Raw genomic sequence first — 24,065 nt, 5'->3', positions numbered from 1 at the left:
GTGATCATACTCAATATAAAATGCACTATACATAAAAGAGTGCTCAGAAAACATTTGGCAAGTTTTGGAACAGCTTTTTTAAGCCATTATTTTGTGGTAGCATCTAAAAGAAATGGTAATTCCCCCCTCACAGAAAGTCTGCAAATCTGGCACACCTAAGAAAACAAATCTTACCTCAAATCCTTGGATTGTAACAGTTATTGAAGACATGGGTCTTAGGTGGGACTGAGCAATATACAACTGTATAGTACTTTGGATCTGATTTAATCTTAAAGAAAAAAAAATCAACAGTCAAAAGCCAATATCAAATCAAATATATGCAGAACAAGGTGTAGTGAAATGCTTATTCAAGATGCGGATGCACTGTGGACAGAAGCTCCTTTTCAGTCTCTCTGAACTGGACTTTAGGTACTAGTGGCATTTACATGATCACACCACAAAAATGAGGCCTTTGTTGGGGTCCCTGGAACCATTGATGATTTGCTTTGTCCTTATCCAACATCATTTGGTGCTGATGTCCTCAAAGGTAGGGAGGGTACACTTAGTGACATGTTCAGCTGATCACACCACTCTCTGTAGAGCCTTGCAGTCCTCCTGTGTGCTGTTCCTAAACCAGACAGTAAGATCATGATGTTCACTACTTTCATTTGATTTTCCACAACTTCTCCAAACAGTAAATAGAACCCATCAGAGCTCCACCATTCTTTTCTGGATCTATCTAAGTTGATTCCACTTGTCAAGTGTGAGGTTTAAAAAACAAAATGGAGTGAGGATTACGCCCAGAAGAATTTAGAACAGTGCAATCAGGGCAGCACCTAAAGATCAAACACATTACTGCATATGAAGATGCCATCTAGGTATGTGTGGCACCTTCAACTTCCCCTCGCACCTTAATGGCAAAACACTGACCTAAAGGCAAAGCTCCATAAAATGTTCACTGCTCCACTGCATACCATACGAGTGGAACTAGATAACTGATGATTAAGATTGTAAACGTACTTGTACTTAGTGTAGTTATCTGGCCACTGACAATCACTGATTTACAACCCAAGAGACACATCCACGCAGCATGAACTCTCATCTGTCCATTCCATGCCATCTCCCCTCCACAACAAAACTCTCCAAGCAGGAATATGAACAGCAGTCTTTGTAGCTTTCTTATGTGGTAATTATTTAATGTTCATGTGTCAGTTATGAAGTAACTGGTTCTTTAATCGTAGTTTGGAGTTTGTTCCTTTTTTTCTAATTACAGCAGTTGTGGATACTCCACATAAAGCACCTTCAATTTGCATCGACATTTATAACTATGTTGTATCTGTGACCCCGACTCACCAGGAAGAAAGAAGCCAAATGTACAACTCTATTATTTTTTGATGTGACGTTAGTACTAGGTTAATAAAATATAATTTAATGAAATAAAAATCTGGGTGGCTTTATAAGGCAAAATTGTTTTAGCAAGGTGTTACTTTCACATTCACTACCAATGAACAGTGAAGATTTGCTGGGTAGTTCCAATGGCTTCCTTTACAGATTTTTGCCTATAGTGCAGAGAAAGGAACATTCCAGAAGCTGCTAAGAACACAGGATGCAAAATATGTCTTAAGATCTGCGATTAGTGCGGTGGCGAATCAAGGGCTTTGTCTTTCCTTTAATAACAAAATCAGAACTGGAAAGAGTGCCATGTTTACTGTGATGATAGTGACTGGCAGGCACAGACACCACAAAAGCAGGCAAGGAGTTGTAAACAATACATACAATGGAAATTCAAAAATACTGTAAGTAAAGCGGGTATAGAACATGTTTTAAGGCATTTCCCTGAGGCACTGCTTATTCATGACATTGTTACATACTGCAATATTTCATAATATTTTTCTGAGAGAACACAGATTTTGGACTCTGTATGGAAAACATATATATGGTGCTGATCTTTAAGGTGTTTTGAAAATAAATTACAATTATCAGAGTTTCAATTTAAGTCCATATTGTCCTAGTCTTAGGTCAAAGGTTACGGTTCTCTGTTGTAGATACCATCTTCCAGAGGAAATGCATTTTGCTTTCTTAATTGTTAAAGGTATGGGATGGCATTGAAAGAACAGTGGTTAGCATTGTGGCCTCTGCAACCCCATGAACCAATATTCCGTTAAGTACCTGGTCACGGGTTAAGTGTAGTGATTTCTGTGCCATCTTTGAGACCTCCATGTTAGTCAACTCCCTCCAAGTCAGGATAGAGCTACATGGGGAAAAAAAGGATGGATAGAAATATTGATCCAAACCAGTGGTGCAGAGATGTGGGTCATCTCTGGCTGGCAAGATGAATGTTGCATTAATACTGCAAATGCTTCAAAGCAATTGAGGCATCTTTATTCATGACTAGTAAATCTTGACCCAAACTGACTCAGCATTTTAATGAAGAAGTGCTTGTGTGAGGGTCCCCCACTGGAAATGTGAGTACTAAAGCAGTGATCGCACTTTCTGTTTTCAATCTACTTCTTGGCTGTTGAATGTAATTCCAATTTTGCATTGCTGCTGCCAGGCCTATTTCACTTGCTGCTTCCTCGCAGGCTTCACTCAAACTTTAAAGTTATTAGAGTTGGCACTTAATATAGAAAGAAGGCCATAGCCCTGATCTTACTCAGGAAGGTACAAGGAATGGTGCACATTGGATCTTTCTACACTGAGCTGAACCTTTCTGCCTGTTGAATCGAGCCGACATCCACTCACCAACTTGGCCCTCGTCCCCTTCACCTGGCTTGAGACATGCCCTTAAGTGTTTCACTGGTTTAGTATTTTGATAGGCAATGGTGTCAGCGAGGGGTGATCTGCTGCAAGCAACTCACAATTGTGGTGTGTTCTTCTTTTGTTAGAAGCATGTTTTCCACATAACACAAGCTGATTATTTGTAGTAATTAAGAATAGCTAATCTATTTCCTTCAGTGAACTGGTGGCTCTTACTGGCCTTTTCATTTATTCTTTCTTGCTATGAAAGGCTTTACATAAGCAAATGATGGGTTACTTTCATTGGGCTTCTTACATTACAATCAACAATAAAGAAATATGGTCTTTTCAAATAGTTTGGAAAAGGATTAAAGGCTATTGCTGCCATATTTAGATTTAGAAATATTAATTTCTTGCTAACCATAAAACAAATATTTAAATAAATGGGTCACTCTTAAAGCTGTGCCAAACTGCCCTATAGCTGTCTGTGCCCTCTTTCTGAAAGTCAAAAATGTCATCCCGTCCACTTTCATAACATGCTTGGTCCAATATATGGTTGGTGGTGAGTGAGTAAACTTGCACACACAAAGGTCAATTTGAAAGTTGTTATTTTAGCTAAACTAAATGGAGTATGAACAAAAAAAAAAATCAAGAGAAACCCCAAGCAGACGTAAGAAGAAAGTGTACACAAATGGTGACCAGGCCAGGATGTGAAAATGGGCTATTGTAGGAAACTGGTAACAGTACGAATAACAGTGCCAATACTTAAACAATTTTACTCTGGCCTGGGATGGGCTGGTGCCACTAGAGAGACTGGATTTCTGGCTTCTACCCTTTAATACCAGGAGAGCTGCAAACTGCTTGAAACCCTGATCAAGGTAGCACAGCACAGCATAGCATAGCATAGCATAGCACACCATTCACTGGAAAGCAAAATTCTATAAAATGTCTAATGGGGTGATGACACTGGGAACTTAGATTTATAAACTGAAGAAATTTCTGTGATTTAAAAAAAGGAACCATTGAAAATCAATCATTCAGTCCGTATTTATTTTAAATAGCACTCTCAGGGTGAATGGCATGGAAAGGCACTTTAGTAAGTAAAGAATGGTACTAGGTAGAGCTGTAAAAGAATGAAACACGCACATTGCTTGGCTGCAAATCAGATTCTTGAAGTGCACATAATATCTGGCTTCAGTTACTAGGTTCGTCAACGCAGGATTGACAAATGTCATCAAGCCAAATTTGGCTTTGCCTCTTCATGCCTGGGGCAGCGGTCCACTGGTAAAGACACGTGTCACATGTACTTGATCCTTTACAGTTACAAGTGTGTTTAGCCCCTCAGAGATAGACAGATGATTGGTGAACTTTATTTGTCCCAATGGGGAGGTCAAGAGAAATGACACCAGTCTGAATAATTCATACATGCTTAGTGACATACTGGCAAGGATTGGTAAAGAAGCTGGCCTCCTTAAGACAACTAAGGATGCTTCCAGCTGCACTAAGAACAACTCTGGAAACCATGCCCTTGGTTACTGAGAAGACACGCCAGCACACTTAGGCCTTCTCAACCTTGAGAGAGAGCATCTGTTGTGTATACAGAGCAGTGCACACTATGAAGGTTTTATTATTCAGCTGTGCCTATTCAGAATTCAGCCCCACACACACACTGCGATAAAGCAGGCAAGGAATGGTTCGTTGTGCTGAAAATGAGCATCTGTCAAAAAATGTGCTGACAGTGCTGATGGTGACAATCTTGACTGAGACGCTGAACCGTTGGAATTGCACATCAGTGCCCAGCCTTCTTTAAGATGCCTCATCTATGCACCCAGAGATCTCTTAAAGGTACACAGCAACAATAAATAAATAAATATAAAAAAATAAATAAAAAAGTCTGTTAAAGATTCATTTCTCAAGAGCTGCATTTCTCATTTTATTGCTGGCCAGACCCCACTGTTTTACATATCTGTTGGTACATGCTGAGTAGTAGGGGCTGGCTAACCATAATTTGAATTAATTTGTTCTACTTATAACTCTAATAAAAGGTGTCATTTTGCTTGGCTTTTCTCTTTGTTCTACTTATAAAATTCTACCTGTGATCCATATATTAAAAATATATTAAAATGGTGACTTGTTTGTTAATGTATGTGTGGAGATGTGGGCTGCAGGGGACGGAGTGTGCTCTTTGGTTGCAAGTACCTCAGCGGCAGCAAGAAACAAATACACAACAGCTCAAGCATCAGAAAAAATCTAAATAATTGTACCTTCCTTGGCCGAGGCAGAGTGCTGAGGAGCACGTTAACGTATTCAGGACACTGTAGAGCCAGCGCTCTTATTCTTTTCAATAAGTGACAAGATGGGTGTTGGGAAATAATTGTCAGTATAGTGACATGCATTTAGAACAAACTGTAAAGAAAACCACATCTATTTCATTAGGGTCATCTGCAGAAATCACAAGAGTGTTCAAACTGATGAGAGTAGTGTGTGAAGTTATCTGTATTCGGCCAGGTTTCCTTCCCTCTGACTAAGAAGGGCTTTCACATTGTCAGCCATTTAATCTACAGAAGAGGGAATGCATCATAGGGGCTATAATGTCCAAGACTATATGGAATGATTATACTGATGCAGTGGCTGAGCAAGTAAACCACCTTAAAGTAGAAACCATGGATGGGCTGCATTGATATAACACCTCACCCTAACCCAAGGCAGGCTGCAGAAGGAGAAATGGAGAACTCGCCCAGAAATCCTACCAGCCATGGCACACAGCAGTTAAGTAAATCGAGATTAGGAGAGAGCCACGGATGAACAGGGCAAAAGTGCAATGAGTGCTAGGAGCTTTTTCAGCTGATAGATGGGAGCTTATGTGGCAGCTGACAGAAAGATGGATTGATGGAACTCAGTGTATATGTCTGCACACCAGGGTTGCTAAAAGCAACATGAAAGGCAGTGTTTGCTATGGGCCATGCAGGGAAACTCAGCTTCTCTATATCTAAACACCGATTCTCCTCCAGTTCTTGGACAATGCCAGGCCGTCAATTTGGAAAGCTGCTTACTCTCCAAGGATTTCTTTCTCTCCGACTGTCAGTTCCACTTCTCACTTATTCATCAAAGCTTCGGAGCTTGGCATACTGTTAACATGTGCTGGTCACCCATCTTTCTAAGTTTATGTAAAATGTACTCTCCAAAAACAGAGCACCAATGGTCCAGGGCTCTAGCTCAAAATGTTTGTTATCTTATCTTGTGGCCAGAGGGCCACTAAAAGGGAACAGGCTCGAGTCTCACTGGTTCTAGTATACATCTGGTCTCAATCCTTTGTCTTGCTGCTTCATAGTCTGCTTGTTGCCTACTGAAATTTGCCTGACCACATGTTTACCTTCTTTTTCTAGGCATACTTCCGACAGGGTGTTGCTCTCCAGTACCTCGGACGCCATGCAGACGCACTGGCAGCATTTGCTTCTGGCTTGGCACAGGACCCCAAGAGTCTACAGCTGTTGGTTGGTATGGTGGAGGCCGCCATGAAATCCCCTCTGCGAGGTAGGTGCCTGTTTTTAGGTACATATGAATTGGGAAGGAAATGAGTAGGCCTTTAGACACCTCCGAAATGACCTTAACCTTCCATCAAATGTTTTCCAAAGTGAATGTGTTACATTCGTTTTACTTTTCCTGATATTAAAGCAACCAACTTTAAACAAATTCATTAGTACTGCTGAGTAATGGGGAGCAAGTAATGAAAAATACCATTCTAAGTTTTCAGTCAAGTGCTTTATGGTGGTCCTTATGTCTTCATACAGCGTCAAGACATGAATTTTGACAGACACAACCAGCCACCCAAGCTACTTTCTAATAATGACTAATTAGCTCCCACCCGTTAGTACACAGCTGCCCTTGAGCATTGCCCAACAAAAGAAGACTTCAAGGACCATGCCCACAGCCATGTCAATACTTATAGCTGGTCATAGGTGGTGTTCCACCTAGTCATTTTAAAAAACTATGTTTTCCATTACAGGGTCAAAATCAGCAATAGCTGCAGTGCTACAAATAGCCCTGAAAGGGATATCAGTCCATGGTACAGCACACTCACTTACACACACACCCCAGATCAACTCAGCTCCATCATTTACTAGGACATCTGTCTTTGGGATATGGGACCAAAGTAGAGGTTAAAGACCTCACTACACCCTTGTAAGATAGCTGCTGTTTCTATGAGGCCCTCATCTTGTGATTGTTTAGATCTCGGATCCTTTCAGTATTTATGGAGATGCTTAGAATTAGCAGGTACTCTGCTGTGGAGACTTTTGTTTTTTGAGCTTTTCTTGCTTCTCATCTCCTCTGGTTTTGTATTTTTCTCCAGTGTTGTCTAACTGGTGTTCAGCCTGACCAACTCATTTTTGCATTGCCTGGCAACAATTACCAATACTTATGTTACAAACCTGGGTTTGTTCCCCAGCTTAAATGTATTCCCTTCTGTTGTGCCTTCTTTGCTTTTTTCACGCTTATTGTAATTACATATTTTTTGTTACTGTGGTTCCGTTTATTATTTTGTATGTATTGTGCTCTGTTCTCTTGTCCTCCTTGGGTTTTGTAGGTGGAACCCCAAGAGGCGGGGCCACTCCAATGTCATCTCTGAAGGACCACCCCATACTTTATATTCTGAAGCAGAGAGAAAGTCCCTCAGTGGTAGGGGTGGGCGGTATGACCAAAATTCTATATCACGGTATTTTTCTAAATTATCCCGGTTTCACGGTATTCAACGGTATTTTTTCCCCCATGCATGAGTGGATGTTAACCACATTTTTCACTGCAATTACTGGCTAAGAATAACCTATTCCACTGTCAAAAGTATTGTACATTGTACAAAAAAAAAAAAAACATTTTAATGTGCACACAAGTATTAATACAGTTTTGCATTGCCCCATAAAGTGATAGTTTTCAAGGGGGTGGCACTAATGGAGAAGGTATCACATTGCATGACAGATGCAGTCAAAATATAGAACCTTTTTATTGAACAAATTATGCAAAAACAAATTATAATTTTGACAACATATTTTCAACCATACAAAGAGACATTTAGACTTAGTAAAATATCCAGAAGTGCTTGTCAAAAATTGTATTGCACCGAATATGTCTTAGAAAAGGAATAAATAGTAAATATTTTTTGTAAACCAACTACACTTTCTGTTAATGTTAACAATCTCTGTCCATTGACACGTTAAAGTGACTTTTTAAGCAACTTTATCATCATTAAACTGCATAATATTTAAACTAATAAATAATAACAATAGAATAAATAATAGTATTATTACTGATAGTTGCACTATTACTTCAAGACTTCAAGCCCAGGTGCATTACACAGTATTCACCAAATTAAAATAAAATAAAACAAGTGCAACTTGGTGATGACATCTTTACCAACTGAACCATCATTTAGGCAAACTGCATTAATATGGACCTTGCTTCAAGCTAAGCTATACTGGGAAGAAAAAAACAAACTATATGTCGAGAACAAAGTCAACATTTCCACTTTATTCTCGCCGTTTATGTTGAGATTAAAGTCGACATTTCCACTTTATTCTCATAGTTTACTTCATAATTAAAGTAGAATGTCGTAAACTACACTTCTTCCTAAAATCAATGTTTAATCAATTACTTAATTTACCCCGTCATAAATTAATGCAGCACATTAAATGCTTTGTGTTACGTTCCCCGACCCAGTGGTTAATCACTACGCTTCTTAAACTGACTTCCTCTGCACTAAGAGAAGACAGCGATCACCATACAGAATCCATTCACTTCATGATATTCCTGCTTTCTGAAAATTTAGAATGCTAAGATTAATACTTGATATCATTTTCATGATGAAATGCATTAAAGCAGGTATTACACATGCACAGTAGTGAGGCGGTAGTACTGCTCCCTCGCAGTAAGGGGTCCCCAGGTGTATGTTCAGTGTAGAGAACTTTATGGCAGGTGTGACAAGGCTCCAAAAAACTGGATGTATGAATAGCTATCGCACAGGTTTAACTTAAATATTGTGTAAATGTTGGGTTTGTGATCTGCTGGTCGGAGACACGAACACAGAATTCAATGCATGTTCTTCTGAGCGGGCTATCTTTATTGCATGCATGCTGTCTCTATCTGACGTCTATAAAGTCAACATGTCGACTTTATTCTCGTCATAAGCGTCAAGATTAAAGTGGAAATGTCGAGAATAAAGTCAACATGTCGTCACACTATTACACAGTACCCAGGTACATTACACTGTATTGAAAACAAATAAAACAAGTACAACTTGGCTTGCAGTATTATCCAGTAGTATAGAAACAGTTTTTACACATCTGACCTTTTAAAACTAAAGTATCTCCAGGCGACGGACGTGACTCCTTTTTTTCAGCAAAAGTTCTTCTGTTCATCATGTTCAACTTTACTTTTAGTTCAGTTTCGGAATGCTCTCTGTCCATTTTCACCGCGCGGCATACCTATGCTACCGCCCACTATTTGGTGGTGTAGCAGTGAAAAAGAGCCTGAGTGCAACAAATCTGTGTTTAGCGGTGTAGCAGTGAAAAAGGTCCCCACTTGAACAGTTTCCCGCTGCGCCACGTTCCGAACGTCGTTTAGGCAATTTAAACCAGTGTTGCGGTATAATAAAAATCCATATCATAAAAAAAATAAAAAACGGTTTTCGCTATGAACCGGTATACCGCCCAGCACTATGCAGTGGTTCACTGATGATTGTTGTGTGCTTTGTTTCTTGAGAGCATTCATTTTCTGGCTTCTTGAATTACTGCTTTTGTTCTTGGGTTGTTTTATAGCTTTAGTCTTGTGCACCTTCTATTGCCTTTCAGTTAAATTCTTTTGTCTTATTTTGTCATTTGTTCTTATTTTATAAAGATTCTTCGTGTACTTGATTCTCAAGCCAAAGGTTTTTTACAGCTGTTCTTTCCTTTGAGTGACACTTTGATATGCGTTGGGACATTTCAAGCTTTTTGAACTTTAAAGGTCTTATCTTCATTTTTGGGGTCTGGACAGGCCTGAAGCCTGCCCATGGAGCCTTTGGTGATGCCTTTTTTGGGCAGGCTAGGGAGGGGCCCTGGATTGTTTATTGGTGTTTTTTCAAGGCCTCACACCATGTTTCTATTTTGTGTTTTGATTCATTACAACAATACTGGCCTTTTTATATTGTGCTGAACGGGTAAAATGAAAAAAAAGAGTAACTTATTAATCAAAAATATGGAAATGGAGGTATATACAAAAGTGTAACAAAACACACAAAGCTAACAGTATAAAAAAGCCTTAAGTCACTCCAGGCCTATTTAATGTAGTAGGGTCCATGACTGCATTATAGTGTGACTGGACCATCTACACACAAACACACACTGCTTCTTATCTTCCCCTAAGCTGTCGAACTGCACTGAGTTCCTCTTTGGCATCCACAAGTGTCTCTGTAGTCATGAAACCCAGTTAACCATATGTAGGCCATCTAAGCTTGAGGAAGTCTCACTGATGTATGTACCAGGAGGAACATCCATTGGTTTCAAGTGCTATGAAGTTATTACCAGTTCCACCCCATTTTTGTCCTGGCACCACTGTCAGGAAATGTTAAAGTTGGAGGGCCATCACAAACAGTGTATATGTACAGTTTATGCCATATTGGAGCACTGTCAAATCCGATGGCCATTTGAGTCCTGCATCTAACCACTGCCACTATTTTTACTTTTATCTTTCCTCATTTCCCTTTTACAACACAAATCTCAATCTTATGAAAAAGGATGGGCATCACACCCTGTCGAATGTACTACATGTTGTACTGCATGACACTTGTTTGTTTATTTTTCCGGATAAAAAAGAATAAATAGTAAGTGTATTGTCATTTATTTTTAAATGAGAATGATTTTTTCACTACCAAACCATTTTCTAAGCATACTTAATTCTAAGGGAGGTTTGAACAAGCAAAAGATATATAGCAGGAACAACCCCTAGACAGGGCACCAGAATCTATTGCTGGGCAAACACACACTGTATATCAGCACTGACAGTAAAAAAAGTAAAAGTACAATAAATCAACATTTTAAAATAAAGAAAGTTAAACAAGTTATAAATAAGGCTGTAAAATACATGTAACTGTAGACAAGATAAATAAAATAAAAAGCTGCCCATTATTTATTCACAGAGATCACTCCTCAAACAATTTAACTGAAATTAAATCTGTCAGCACACAACTCGGGTACACTTACACCTCACTTTTCAGATTGGGCCATAGTTATGGCTCCCCAAAGAACTTACAAAGCACGAGAATTGAAACAAACCCCTGAGCCTGCAGGACCTAGCCGATGAGTAGCGCTGCCCATCACCACTAACATGGCGGCTCTTCTATGAATGCTCGCCACTCACACATGGGTCTTTCCACTACAATGTGTGTTATTCATCACTTATCATTGCAGAAGAAGGACACATCCATTTTTAAGATAATTCTGGCCCAAGTCTAACTAAATTTGAACTTTATTACCAGGTAATGGAGTTGTTATAAATTCCTTTTGCTGTTACATCAACATACATGAATATGCAATACACGACAACATCACATAGTTTTACAGTGTAGAGTTGCACTCACATCCAGTAATATGTCAAGTTAAGTCTTTATATGCCAAAATAATTTGGGTTGGATAGAGACATCTGGAGTTCAGAAGAAGACAAGGTTGAATCAGACACCATCTTTATGTCTAGTAGTACAGTGGACCCTTGACTTATGAACTGAATTCGTTCGCGAGGGCTGGTTGTAACTCAAGTTGGTTCCGTCAGTCAAGACTATTTTTCCCATAAGAAATAATGGAAATGCCCTTAATGTGTTCCGAACCTCCCAAAGCAACACTTACTTAACTTTTTTTAATAAAAAAAGTATTGTATAATGTGCATAATTTACCAAAAACACCAATAATTTTTCTAATGTACTAACCAAAAAGTTATAAAAAGTGCCTAGCCAACCAGAAACAACAATTTCATACTGTACTCACCATTTAAGTTGACATCTTTGGCTTGCAGGAAGGAAGGAGGAGGAGAATGAAATGGAAGGTGGTTATTGTTTGGAAGGAGCTTCCTTATACAAATCTTTCCTTTGTAAAATTGTCGAGATGGTGGATTTCAACATGCTGTACATATTAGCGAGATCGGTCACACGAACGCCACTCTCATATTTCCACACAATTTCCTTCTTCGTTTCGATTGTGATCGCTTTCTTTACCTTCGTTACTTTCTCTTCCTTCCTTAGCAATCACCGAAATAAATTATATAAATCACTGCACTGACTGAAATTACGTCCACAAACACATGTATCTGGGCTCTGACTGACGCTTACAAACGCTCTTGGCTGTTTGTTTACAATCGCACAAGCAGATAAACGTGACCGCATTCGGGTTGTAACGCAAGACGTTGGTCGTAATTCAAAGCAAAAATTTTGGTCGTAAACCAAGTTGTTCGCATGTCAGGCTGGTTGTACTATATATCAAGGGTCGACTGTAGTTGCTGTTAGTGACCAGTAACTTTTCTTTTCCTTGTAATTGCCTAAAAGAGATGGATGCCTGAGTGAGTGTAGTCTTTGATTATATTTCCGTCATGTTTCCTAATCTATGATGTCTACAAGCCCTCAATAGAGTCCAGTTTCTGACCTGTAATCCTGACTGCTATATGAATGACTCGTTGTAGTTGCAGATGCCTTGCCATTCCAGACTGTTACGAAGAAAGTGAAGATGCTTTTAAATGACAGCTTTATAAAGCCCTTCCAGCATTGACTAGAAGAAGTTATTACATCGACTGTGAGCAGACATACACACCTGAGCGATTTATAATAAGAGAAGTTATATATTCAACCCATTTCATGCTGTGAGAGAGTGTCAGCAAGAAATTTAAATGGTTCTAACAGATTAGTAAGATTGTGCAGATGCTTGTGGTCAACCAATTAACACAATTTATCACTTGAGCCCAAACCACACTAATCCTTAGCTGAATTAAAGGTACATATTCTGAAGTAGGATATAAAAAAGTACCAGAACGGCCCAAGTTGTTGTGGTGGAATGCTGCAAAAGTTCCATAGTTTCTAAAAAGTCCCTGGTTCCTGAAGCAAGTTCCTGCAGTGGGAAAGCACATCCAAGAAACACGTGGCATAGTCTAGGTTTTTCCAGAGAAGTTTACCATAGAGAAGCTCTAATGTAACTGAAATTCACAATAAGATCCTGGCACAGGTGATTCTAAATGTTGACACAGCAAGCAAAGTGTAGCTGGTCAAGGAGAGAATCTGTGACAGAACTGAGGTGCTGAAGGATTAGACAATCAGATGTCTTCATTATGACTGCTGTCAGGAGCTCAACACTGGACACAAGACAGAAGGCACAACAGAAAATTAAAAAAAAATGTAAAACAGCCCTCCAACAGAATTAACAAATGAAAATTAGCAGCTCTGCTGTTAGGATGTTCTATCAGTTAAAAGGGTTTTTGCATTTTTTTTTTTATTCCGATAACAAGAGCACACTAGATGTGGCTTCAGCTGTAATCATCTAAAAATAAATTGCGGACTAATTTAGAAAAACTGCCCAAAGAGTCCCTGTGTGTAAATTAGTCACAATCAGAAGATGGGTGCATAATATGGACGCACAGCTTGAAAGATCAACAGATGTCACTTGGGGAAGGCTTCATTACGGTTTTATCAAGAATGCAACTCTGCTTTATTACTTTGTTATTTTAAAACTTACCTTCTATCTCTAATGCATTCTGAAAGAGAAACCCATTGAAACATATCTACTAACTAAATGAGCCAAATGATCAGCAGAGAAAAATGTACAAATATCATTTAGTCACTGAAGAAACCTCTAAAGATGGGCATGTTGGTCAAAACATGAACTTTAAAATGGAGCAACTGCATCCTGTTCATTGAGAAGCCTGTGCTTATCTGTCTTATAGTATTTAGCCACAAACATTAGCAATTAGCAGAAACAACTCATGCTCCAAAGCATTAGTGTAGGAAAAGGTTTTGTGCAGTTGAGGGCTCAGTTTGAATGCTGCTTTTGATTTGGGGCACACACAGCTATAATACCATCACTTCAAATTCTACTGTAGTTCTTGTCTAATTGCATACAAGATGTTCTTGGCTTTTCTCCACATACCCCATGTTCCTTCAATATCACAAGCATGTATATATTTGGATGTCTGGTGACACGGAATGGTCCTTGGAATAAGGGACTGCATCCTTCTGCTTGAGGTTGTTGGGACTGGGTGTTTCCACATCATCCTGTATTTGACCAAAAGGACACAGAAAATATTGATGGATAGATAGACTGTACAGAGTGTTTTGCATATTTGATACTGTACTGAAATCTTGTCTGTTCTGTAATTGCCCTGTAATGCTCTATGATGTTGTTCAGATAGAAAAGTTTATACTGTTCCCCTTAAAAAAACAAAACCCTACAACAAATATTTGTGCATTTCCACACTCACCATTCTCATTCATGACATAAGCTATGTGCTCCAGTTACAGTCTGGCCACTCCACAATAAATGTGTACCCTCATAATATCTGTCAGTCATCAGTCATATGTGAACCTATTTAGTCCTGAACAGGGTTACGGGGGGTGCTGGAGCCTATTACAGCTAGCATAAGTCCAGTAACAATTCCCTAGACAGGGTACCAGTCCGTTGCAGGGTGAGCGCACACACACACACACACACATACACACACACACACACACCAATTTAGTATCACCAATGTACCCAACTTTCATTCTTTAGACTTGGGGAGGAAATCCACACAGACATGAGGAGAACAAGCAAACTCCACACAGTGAGGATCCAGGACACAAACCCTGGTCTCCTTACTGCAAGGCAGCAGCACTACCACTGAGCCACCCCCCTCAAAACATATTGACCGTAAATCTCACTTCTGCAAATAACTTTGTTTCACTGTCACATAACCAGATAAGGTTTCTCACAACCTCATCCCAAATTAGAATTAGATGGATCCATAAACAGTGCTGGACTATAAGTGCTTAGCCAGGGACTGGTCCAGCTCAGCACAATGGAGGAGCAACATGTTCTCCAAATCACCTCACCGAACCAAACCATTATGGCCTTTATTGGAGTCGCTCACTGGTTTCCTTGGGTAGTTAAATCTCACTCAATTCCAATTTAACGAGTACCCCTTCCAGTTAATCAGCTTTGTTGGTGCAAGTATGCATCTTGCTTGAATACATTTGTCCATATTTATGTTGAGGCACTCCATCTATACCCAAAATGTGACTCTACTCTGCTGCGTCAAACCGTATTTGGTTTGATCACATTTATGCCTTTCTGTGCTTACCTCTACACCTGGACCTGGTGTTACATTTTATGCATCCTACCATGATGAGTCATTGAAACTGGACAATATAAAGTCTGATTCAAACTTAATGCAAGGAATGCCAAGTACTGTTTCCACAGCTCCGCACAACGCCAAGACCTATGTGCATCTTCTGCACACAGAATACTCTGCGAAACCTTTCAGTTTGACTAATCATTCAATTAGCTTTACTGCTGTTACTACTAACAGCTACCATTCATGTTTACCTGTACATTGAGCATGTGTGTGTGTGTGTGTGTCTGTACAGTGTAGATGCTTGCCTAGATAGTATAACAAGCCAGCAAGAGTGGTCAGCCTAATGAACCAATCACTAATTAGGTCAAGAAGCAATGGGAAACTGTGGTGAAAGTACTGTAGCTAAGTGGGTATTCAAGCCTGAGAACACATAAGCATCAAATCCAGAGTCAACTCTTCAAATTATTCGCCTTTGATTATCCTTCTCTTTTGTCTTTTTTGGATTCATAAAGCCACAGTCTTGATGCATTTGAAGCAGCTTGATTAAGGTCACAGAGTCAATGCCATTTGATGTACAGTACTGTGCAAAAGTTTTAGGCAGGTGTGAAAAAATGCCGTAAACAAAGAATGCTTTCAAAAATGGAAGTATTAATCAATTATTTTCATCAATCAACAAAATGTAGTGAATGAACAAAAGAGAAATCTAAATCAAATCAATATTTGGTGTGATCACCCTTTGCCTTCAAAACAGCATCAATTATTCTAGGTACACTTGCACACAGTTTTTGAAGAAACTCGGCTGGTAGGTTGTTCCAAACATCTTGGAGAACTAACCACAGATCTTCTGTGGATGTAGGCTTCCTCAAATCCTTCTGTCTCTTCATGTAATCCCAGACACACTCGATGTTGAGATCAGGGCTCTGTGGGGTCCATGCCATCACTTCCAGGGCTTCTTGTTCTTCTTTATGCTGGAGATAGTTCTTAATGACTTTGGCTGTATGTTTGGGGTCATTGTCCTGCTGCAGAATAAATTTGGGGCCAATCATACGCCTCCCTGATGGTATTGCATGATGGATAAGTATCTGCCTATATTTCTCAGCATTGAGAACACCATTAATCCTGACCAAATTTCCAACTCCATTTGCAGAAATGCAGCCCAAAACATTCAAGGAACTTCCACCATGCTTCACTGTTGCCTGCAGACACTCATTATTGTACCGCTCTCCAGCCCTTCGACGAACAAACTGCCTTCTGCTACAGCCAAATATTTCAAATTTTGACTCATCAGTCCAGACCATCTGCTGCCATTTTTCTGCATCCCAGTTCCTATGTTTTCGTGCATACTTGAGTCCCTTGGACTTGTTTCCACGTCGGAGGTATGGCTTTTTGGCTGCAACTCTTCCATGAAGAACACTTCTGGCCAGACTTCTCCGGACAGTAGATGGGTGTACCTGGGTCCCACTGGTTCTGCCAGTTCTGAGCTGATGGCACTGCTGGATATCTTCCGATTTCGAAGGGTAATAAGCTTGATGTGTCTTTCATCTGCTGCAATAAGTTTCCTTGTCCGACCACTGCGTCTACGATCCTCAACGTTGGCCGTTTCTTTGTGCTTCTTCAAAGAGCTTGAACAGCACATCTTGAAACCCCAGTCTGCTTTGAGATCTTTGTCTGGGAGAGACCTTGCTGATGCAGTACAACTACCTTGTGTCTTGTTGCTGTGCTCAATCTTGCCATGACATGAAACTGTCTTCACAACCTCACCTTGGTAGCAGAGTTTGGCAGTTCCTCACCCAGTTTTAAGCCTCCTACACAGCTGTTTCTGTTTCAGTTAATGACGGTGTTTCAACCTACGTGTGACATTGATGATCATTAGCACCTGTTTGGTAGAATTGGTTGATCATACACCTTACTAGAATGCTACAAAATCCCTGACTTTGTGCAAGTGTACCTATAAGAATTGATGCTGGTTTGAAGGCAAAAGGTAGTAACACCAAATATTGATTTGATTTAGATTTTTCTTTTGTTCACTTACTTTGCATTTTGTAAATTGATAACAATAAACAATCATATTTCTGAAAGCATTCTTTGTTTACAGCATTTTTTCACACCTGCCTAAAACTTTTGCACAGTACTGTATATGCTGTAGCAACATTCAAAGTGAATTCTATTCTAAAGCACTTCCTCAGAACTATTCAACAAGTGACTCCATATGTGTACAGTATGAGCATTCTGAAGTAAAGGAACTTGCTCATTGTCAAATATGGAGTCCGCAGCGCGGATAACTTTACAAACATGGTGCTTTACTGAGCAACACCTTGGCCACAAAGGGAATATTAGTGCGGAGGAAAGCAACAAATATGGATTTAAAACGGCCACACCCTTCTAGTAACTATCTAAGGTGGAAGGTAGGTGGTTACTGGAGCCAATACTCTATTTAATAAATAAAATGTACCTATCAGCTGTGTGGCTTGAATTAAGTAACTGTTGTTATTGAGGGGAACTAGGCTGACATGCAACAATAAAGTTATATATATTCACTTATGGCGGCACGGTGGCGCAGTGGTAGCGCTGCTGCCTCGCAGTTAGGAGACCCAGGTTCACTTCCTGGGTCCTCCCTGCGTGGAGTTTGCATATTCTCCCCGTGTCTGCGTGGGTTTCCTCCGGGTACTCCAGTTTCCTCCCACAGTCCAAAGACATGCAGGTTAGGTGGATTGGCGATTCTAAATTGGCCCTAGTGTGTGCTTGATGTGTGGGTGTGTTTGTGTGTGTCCTGCTGTGGGTTGGCATCTTGCCCAGGATTGGTTCCTGCCTTGTGTTGGCTGGGATTGGCTCCAGCTGACCCCCGTGACCCTGTGTTCAGATTCAGCGGGTTAGAAAATGGATGGATGGATATTCACTTATTTGACTGATGCCTTTATCCAAGGCTGACTTTCAACATTGGTTCTACTTCTTTCATTTTTCCAGTTGGAGCACAGGCAAGTGAAGTGACTTGCTCATGGTCATAGAGAGTCAGTAGTGGGATTTGAAGCCACAGTCTCAGGGTTTCAAATTCAAAGCCTTAACCACTACACCACACTGCATACCAAAACACACAAGACATTAGATACTGTACAAGTATCTGTGTACCGTATATACTCTTAGATAAGTTCTCCTGCGGTTAAGTCAGGACTTGATTTTACTGTACAACTTCTGGTATTTTATAATGTAGGCCGTATTAGTGAAACGCAGAAAACTCACGCTATTGGTCCATGAGATTATGATATGCCAGCGCCCACCTGAGAGAGTAACCACAGAGCACACTGGGTGCGGCAATGCACTGTATCAGCGCGTGCTCCTAACCTACCTCTCTCTCTCGCCTAGGTGACCACACTGTAATACCTGAACTATTCCGAAGCAACAATTGCACTGATTTGTGTTTTTTGTATCTCACACCCTCATACACCTTTATCGTAAGAGCATCCCTTATCTACAATGGAGCGTTCGATCAGAACAAAATATGAAGCTGGTTTTACATTAAACGTTGTTGAAGTGGTGAAAAAAAATTGGTAACTGTGTTGCTGCAACAAAGTTCGATACGTCTGTGAAACTACTGTGAGATTGGAGGAGACAAAAAGATGTAAAAAAAAACAAAAAAAATAAATAAAGTGTCGCATTTTTGAACAGCCTTATAATTCAGGGTCTGATTTTATGATCGATTTTTCAGGTTTCAAGACTCGACTTATGAGAATATATGCTATTTTAAAAAAAAAAAAAAAAACATTTTTGGCCTTCATGCCGAACCTGTTGACGTAGCTTCAAACATTTCATTTTTCATACTTCTGAATGGGTATGTTTACTACAGATTTAACACAATGTTTCAAGAATATCATTTGAAACAGGCTAGTCTTTATATGAATCAGACAGATTATTAAAAAACGGATTCAGAAAAGAGAAGAATTGTTTGTTTTCAGAAGGCGGCTTAATCTTCTTAAAGTGGCACAAGAGTTTATAGACTGCTTATTTAACTGATGATCCTGCAAACTCAAGTGATGTATAGAAATAGCCTTGTGTCACAGTTATCAAAAGTATCATCAGTGTGCACTTAATAAGAGCTCTGCTCTACACCGCTCTGCTCAGCTCCATAATATGATTTTCCAATAATGCCACAGCATGGAGAGTCTGAGACAATGAAACATTTTAGAACAGTGGCACACAGATAGTTTTCTAAAGAAAGATGCTATTAAATCAAAAACGTCTTGTCAGGAAAACATGAAGCACTTCAGTAGAGGCCAAAGGACAAGCGAGGTCAGAGACGCTGACTAATTAGTAGGCAGAGACATTTCTTTGTGCTCCATCTCCACTTGTATTAAGCAGTTAGAGGTTATCCAAAGCCAGGTGATGACATCTATGAGCCGCCGGTGTCATGTTGGCCCTGTTGGTGTAAGACAGTAAAAGTGGAAAAGTGAGGTCAGTTCACTGTTATCAACAGTAGCCCTATTTCACTCTAGCAGCCCTCTCTTGGCCCTTTTCGCTGAACCTACAAAGATCTGGATAACCCTCCTGCCGATGCAGCACTTGGCTGCCACTTTGTGCTCTTTGTCAGTCATGTTTTTAAGAGTTTTTTTTGGCTCAAAGTTTCCATCTTTCTTTGTCTGCATTTTCCTGGGCTCCAGAGTAGTTCTTTACCCTCAGAAGTAGTGTATAAAATTGAGTCATACATTGGCTGTACTTGGACATAACAGAACAGCTCTGCACCCCACCGTGTTATGCACTGGCAGCCAGGAAGGAAGAGCACATATTCCTAACTATGGGCCCTAATAGTCCATGCATGTGCTCACTGCTCCAAGGCAGTGTTGTCTGTTGGGAGAGCTAACTGGAGTGTAGGAACTTACAAATAAGCCCTCAGCCTCAAACCAGGACAGCTCCGATGGTGCTAAGCCAATGGGGTACACTCTGACCTCCTCTGGGTATCGACACAAAAACAGGATAGAGCATGTGAAAACTGAAAAGAAAGTCTTTACACATTCTAATTTATTCTTGTAAGAAAAGCAACCATCTTAAAAACACAAAATTAACTGAAATACCCCTTTGATATCTTCTGCTCAGACACTCCAGTCCACAACATGCTGGGAATAGTGCACCTTTAAAAAGTGGCCTCTGCTACCACTGAGACACTTGTAGTCCCCTGACCGATTCCCTTCACCTCCCCTCTGGTTACACTGAATAAATATATAAACAGCTTTAGTGTAGCTGAAAAGCCTCTCGGGACAGGGTTTGTTATAAAATGGTTTGATTTAAAAAATGAAAAAGTTCAATCCACTCAACTCTCCTTTCATAATTCACAAAAATGAATTGGAAAACAATTGAACCTAATGTGTACAAGGGCTATGAAAGGCACTATATAAAAAAACATTTACAGACTTAACTTCCTGTTAAGCTCACTTCACCCGTCAGAGCACCACAGGCTTCCTTGAATGGCCCTGAGCATTCATAATGCACAAAAATGAAATTAAGTGTACTGTATGTACAAAGCAACTATGTAAGGCACTATATGATCAGACATTTACAGACTTAAACATCTCTGCCTCCATGTGTGACCAGAGTGTCAAAATATGTTAACAATCACACTTTGCCCATGGGATTTTAACTAGCTCTGGATAAAAACTCTGTTCAATTAAATATTAAATTAAATATAATCTATAAATGGATGCTGGATGTATGTTTTAGGCTTTTGTGTTTGGTTGTATATTGAAAACAATGTCTTCCCTAATTATATTCTTCTTATTGCGGGGACGAAGATCATGGAAGAGGACTCGATTTCCCTGCATGTCTCTCTGTTGTCACAGATGCTCGAGGAATATGTTTGTATCTGCTAGAAGTCTGGTACTCCACATGTCTGTCCCAGTTTGCTCTTGCTGAATGCCAAAATCCCCCATCACCAAAACCCCCTGCCTCTTTATGCCAAATGGTAGACAATTTTCTCCTTTCATGTCTTCAATGCAGATTCTTTGGAGCCCACCTATCAGCAGCTTCAGAAGATGAAGCTCGACAAGAGCCCCTTTGTGGTGGTGTCTGTGATTGGCCAGGAGCTGCTGACTGCCGGCCATCATGGTGCTTCAGTTGTCGTCCTGGAGGCGGCACTCAAGATCGGAACCTGCAGCCTCAAGTTGCGTGGCTCTGTTTTTTCAGCCCTCAGCAGTGCCTACTGGTCCCTGGGAAACACAGAAAAGAGCACTGGCTACATGCAACAGGACTTGGAAGTGGCAAAGACATTAGGTAAGAGACGACACTGCTTATAAAACAAGCATAGTGACACTGAAAAGTGGGACACTGCTACTGAAGTAGGCGAGCATATGCTCCGGGTACCTCTGAAAATTACATTTCCAATGGTAAGCATGCCATGCCTGTGGGCAGATACCTGTAGTAATCTGGATTCTTTCAGGCTGCAGTGTGAGTGGTATAGTAAAGGGCTCTGCCTACTCTTACATTCCAAGCACATTTTTGAGTCTTCATGACCCAGTGGTCAGTCTGGCTGTGTGTTATCACTTCTGAAAGAGCGTCTAGCCGATTGCATCTCAGATATGTCAGAGGCCACTGAAATACAGTGTCAAAATGCCCTCCATAAGGGGATTCAGCAGTCTACCGCCGTTTTGTACAGTAATAAAATGTGGCAGGGAAATTGAACTCTCACAGTACTATTAGAGATGGCACTAGAAACTGCAGCATTTTTAATAGCCTTGTTCTCAACCTCCCCAGTGCCTGCTCACTGCGCCATGTCTAATATCTGGAGGTTCCCACTATTCAAGAAATCGACTTTGTGTCATTACTTTGATGCAACTGAGTTCAATGATTCCTGATGACCAGAGTATGGACCACAGCGCACTACTGCCAGAATGGCTCATCTCTCTGACCCACACACTCTCTGCAGACAGATGTGTGCATTATAGGAGGTTTTGTATTTGGTTTGCATCAAACTAGCATATTTCTTTGCTTAATACTGGGACACAAACCTCAGTTATGTAGCTGAGCTAATAAAAGATTAGGGTTCTAAATGGATCATCTTCTTTCAATGCATTACAGCACTACAATGAAATGAAATGCCATGCAGACACAATGGAATAATGGATTTAACAGGCAGATTGAAACTAATGTAAAACAGACAGGGGAGAAGACAAAAGAAGACTTGGGTACCAGTGGCTAACCCCCTTTAATGTTCAATCAATGAAACGCACTTTAGGCTAGTAGAGTGGAAGCCCTCATTGGAAATACACCTCTGATAAAGACCCACTTGTGACTGATGACCTATCCCTGTCAGTGGGGTGCATTTATACCAGGGCAGAAGTAAAAGAAGTGAGGTGTTTTCAGTCTTTGGCAGAATTGCCCTCATCAGCCCTCCAGATGATTCTCCTTCATTCTAAGGTAATTGGAAACTGGGTTAGTCTTAGTGTTACATTCAAATTCCTCACTGTTACAAAGTTTAGCCCAACCATGGGGAGTCGCACACTAGGATTTTGTCCTTGACACTAGCTACAAAAACGCATGCCACTTGCGCAGTTGTAGTGTCTATAGTACTCAAACCTTTTGACATGATCAAGCATTACTGGTGAAGTGCTCATACTTTGACATTACATATATTGTATTTGTAATAGAGTGGGTAATACAGTAAATAAAAACGAACGGCCCTAACAATCCTTCAAGCTAGCTTAAAATGTCACTCGCCTTAAAATAAAGCACAGCAAAGAAATGGCATTTACAAAATACACTGCACATCTCCTATGCAGTGTAACAAAGATCCAAATGGGAGCAACCATCTTTGCATGCTAGGTCACCTCTCTTACAGATCAGGTTCTACACCATGTTAATAGCTGGGGCTTTGACGTCAGTTATTTGTATTCATTCTTTTCTGTGAGGAGATCTTTGAAAATGCAAAATGTGTTGGCTTAAGGACACAAGCTGAGTTAAAACGGTTATCTACAGAACCAAGCAGGACGGCTCCCTAGTGCTGGAGGGAATGGCAGCAGTCAAAAGACTTACCCCACGTCACCAAGATGCAGCTTTGTAATCATTTGCTTTCATATTCCCTTGCATTCACTCAGGGAAAATGGTAAAGCAATTAACAGAAAGAATCTGGCCGCCTTGTTCCCTTGTGGTATTGGGGGGTGGTAATGTGGAGCTTTTTGTGAGTTTGCTGGCTTTCAGGCTTCTCCGATTAAACAGAAAGCCAAAGTGATTTTGAGTAATTAAGTCGGCAGACTATGAGAGCGGTTTTCATGCCAGCACTAAATGTTTCTTGGTGGGAGCACAACTCACAAATAGACTCACTCCCTATTGATGTATACTTCCAAAGAGGCTGGCCAATTGCAGCAGGATCAACTGTCCAATAAGATTTGTTCCATGGCATCATGACCAGTTTGTGCATCTGCCTTAATCTCCAATATCCACTAAATAGAGAAGCTTTTGTTGCTGAACAATGAGGATCCGATCAGCTCATTCTATTGGGATCATTGCAGGTGACCAGACGGGCGAATGTCGGGCCCATGGCAACCTGGGATCGGCATTCTTCTCCAAGGGGAACTATCGAGAGGCCCTGACCAACCACAGACATCAGCTGGTGCTCGCCATGAAGTTGAAGGAAAGAGAGGTAAGAATCATACCATCAATTTGTCTGACCATGAGGTTAAAGACAGATAGGAGATGTTCCTGTTAGGCCAGAGATTCACAAATGAAATGTTGTTCCTGTGTCCAAGTATTGCTGGTCTTTTTTTGTTCCCATCTTCATTTAATTTTTTTGGTTATTGTGCTGTCACCTGGAATTCTGGGATTTGGAACATGCAGCAGATTTTGGACTTGTTCTATGACACTGTATCTGGAAAAACACCTTTTCTGGCAAGACAACGAATAAGTGAAGAATGCGTCATCTTGTCATATCGGTACTGCAAGTACACCATGTAAGAATAGTGGAATTTATAGACAGAAAACCAAGCCCTCCAGCTAGACATATCGGGATAGGCGTCCATGTTATGAGGTATCAACACAAG

The 24,065-nt window shown here is 40.4% G+C and overlaps 1 protein-coding gene across 1 annotated transcript in view; it reads left to right on the top strand.

The window, feature by feature from the left end:
* Window positions 1-24,065, top strand: part of ttc28 (tetratricopeptide repeat domain 28) — a 461,839-nt gene that overhangs the window by 307,368 nt on the left and 130,406 nt on the right. Inside the window, 3 exon segments of the mRNA XM_028825418.2 lie at window positions 6,102-6,249; window positions 21,031-21,303; window positions 23,538-23,668. Of these exon segments, the coding sequence (XP_028681251.2) occupies window positions 6,102-6,249; window positions 21,031-21,303; window positions 23,538-23,668 (552 nt within the window).

The sequence above is a fragment of the Erpetoichthys calabaricus genome, chromosome 18 (assembly GCF_900747795.2).
Source record: "Erpetoichthys calabaricus chromosome 18, fErpCal1.3, whole genome shotgun sequence".
NCBI lineage: Eukaryota > Metazoa > Chordata > Cladistia > Polypteriformes > Polypteridae > Erpetoichthys > Erpetoichthys calabaricus.
Note: the sequence above shows the minus strand (reverse complement) of the source record. Positions and strands in the feature narration are given on the sequence as shown.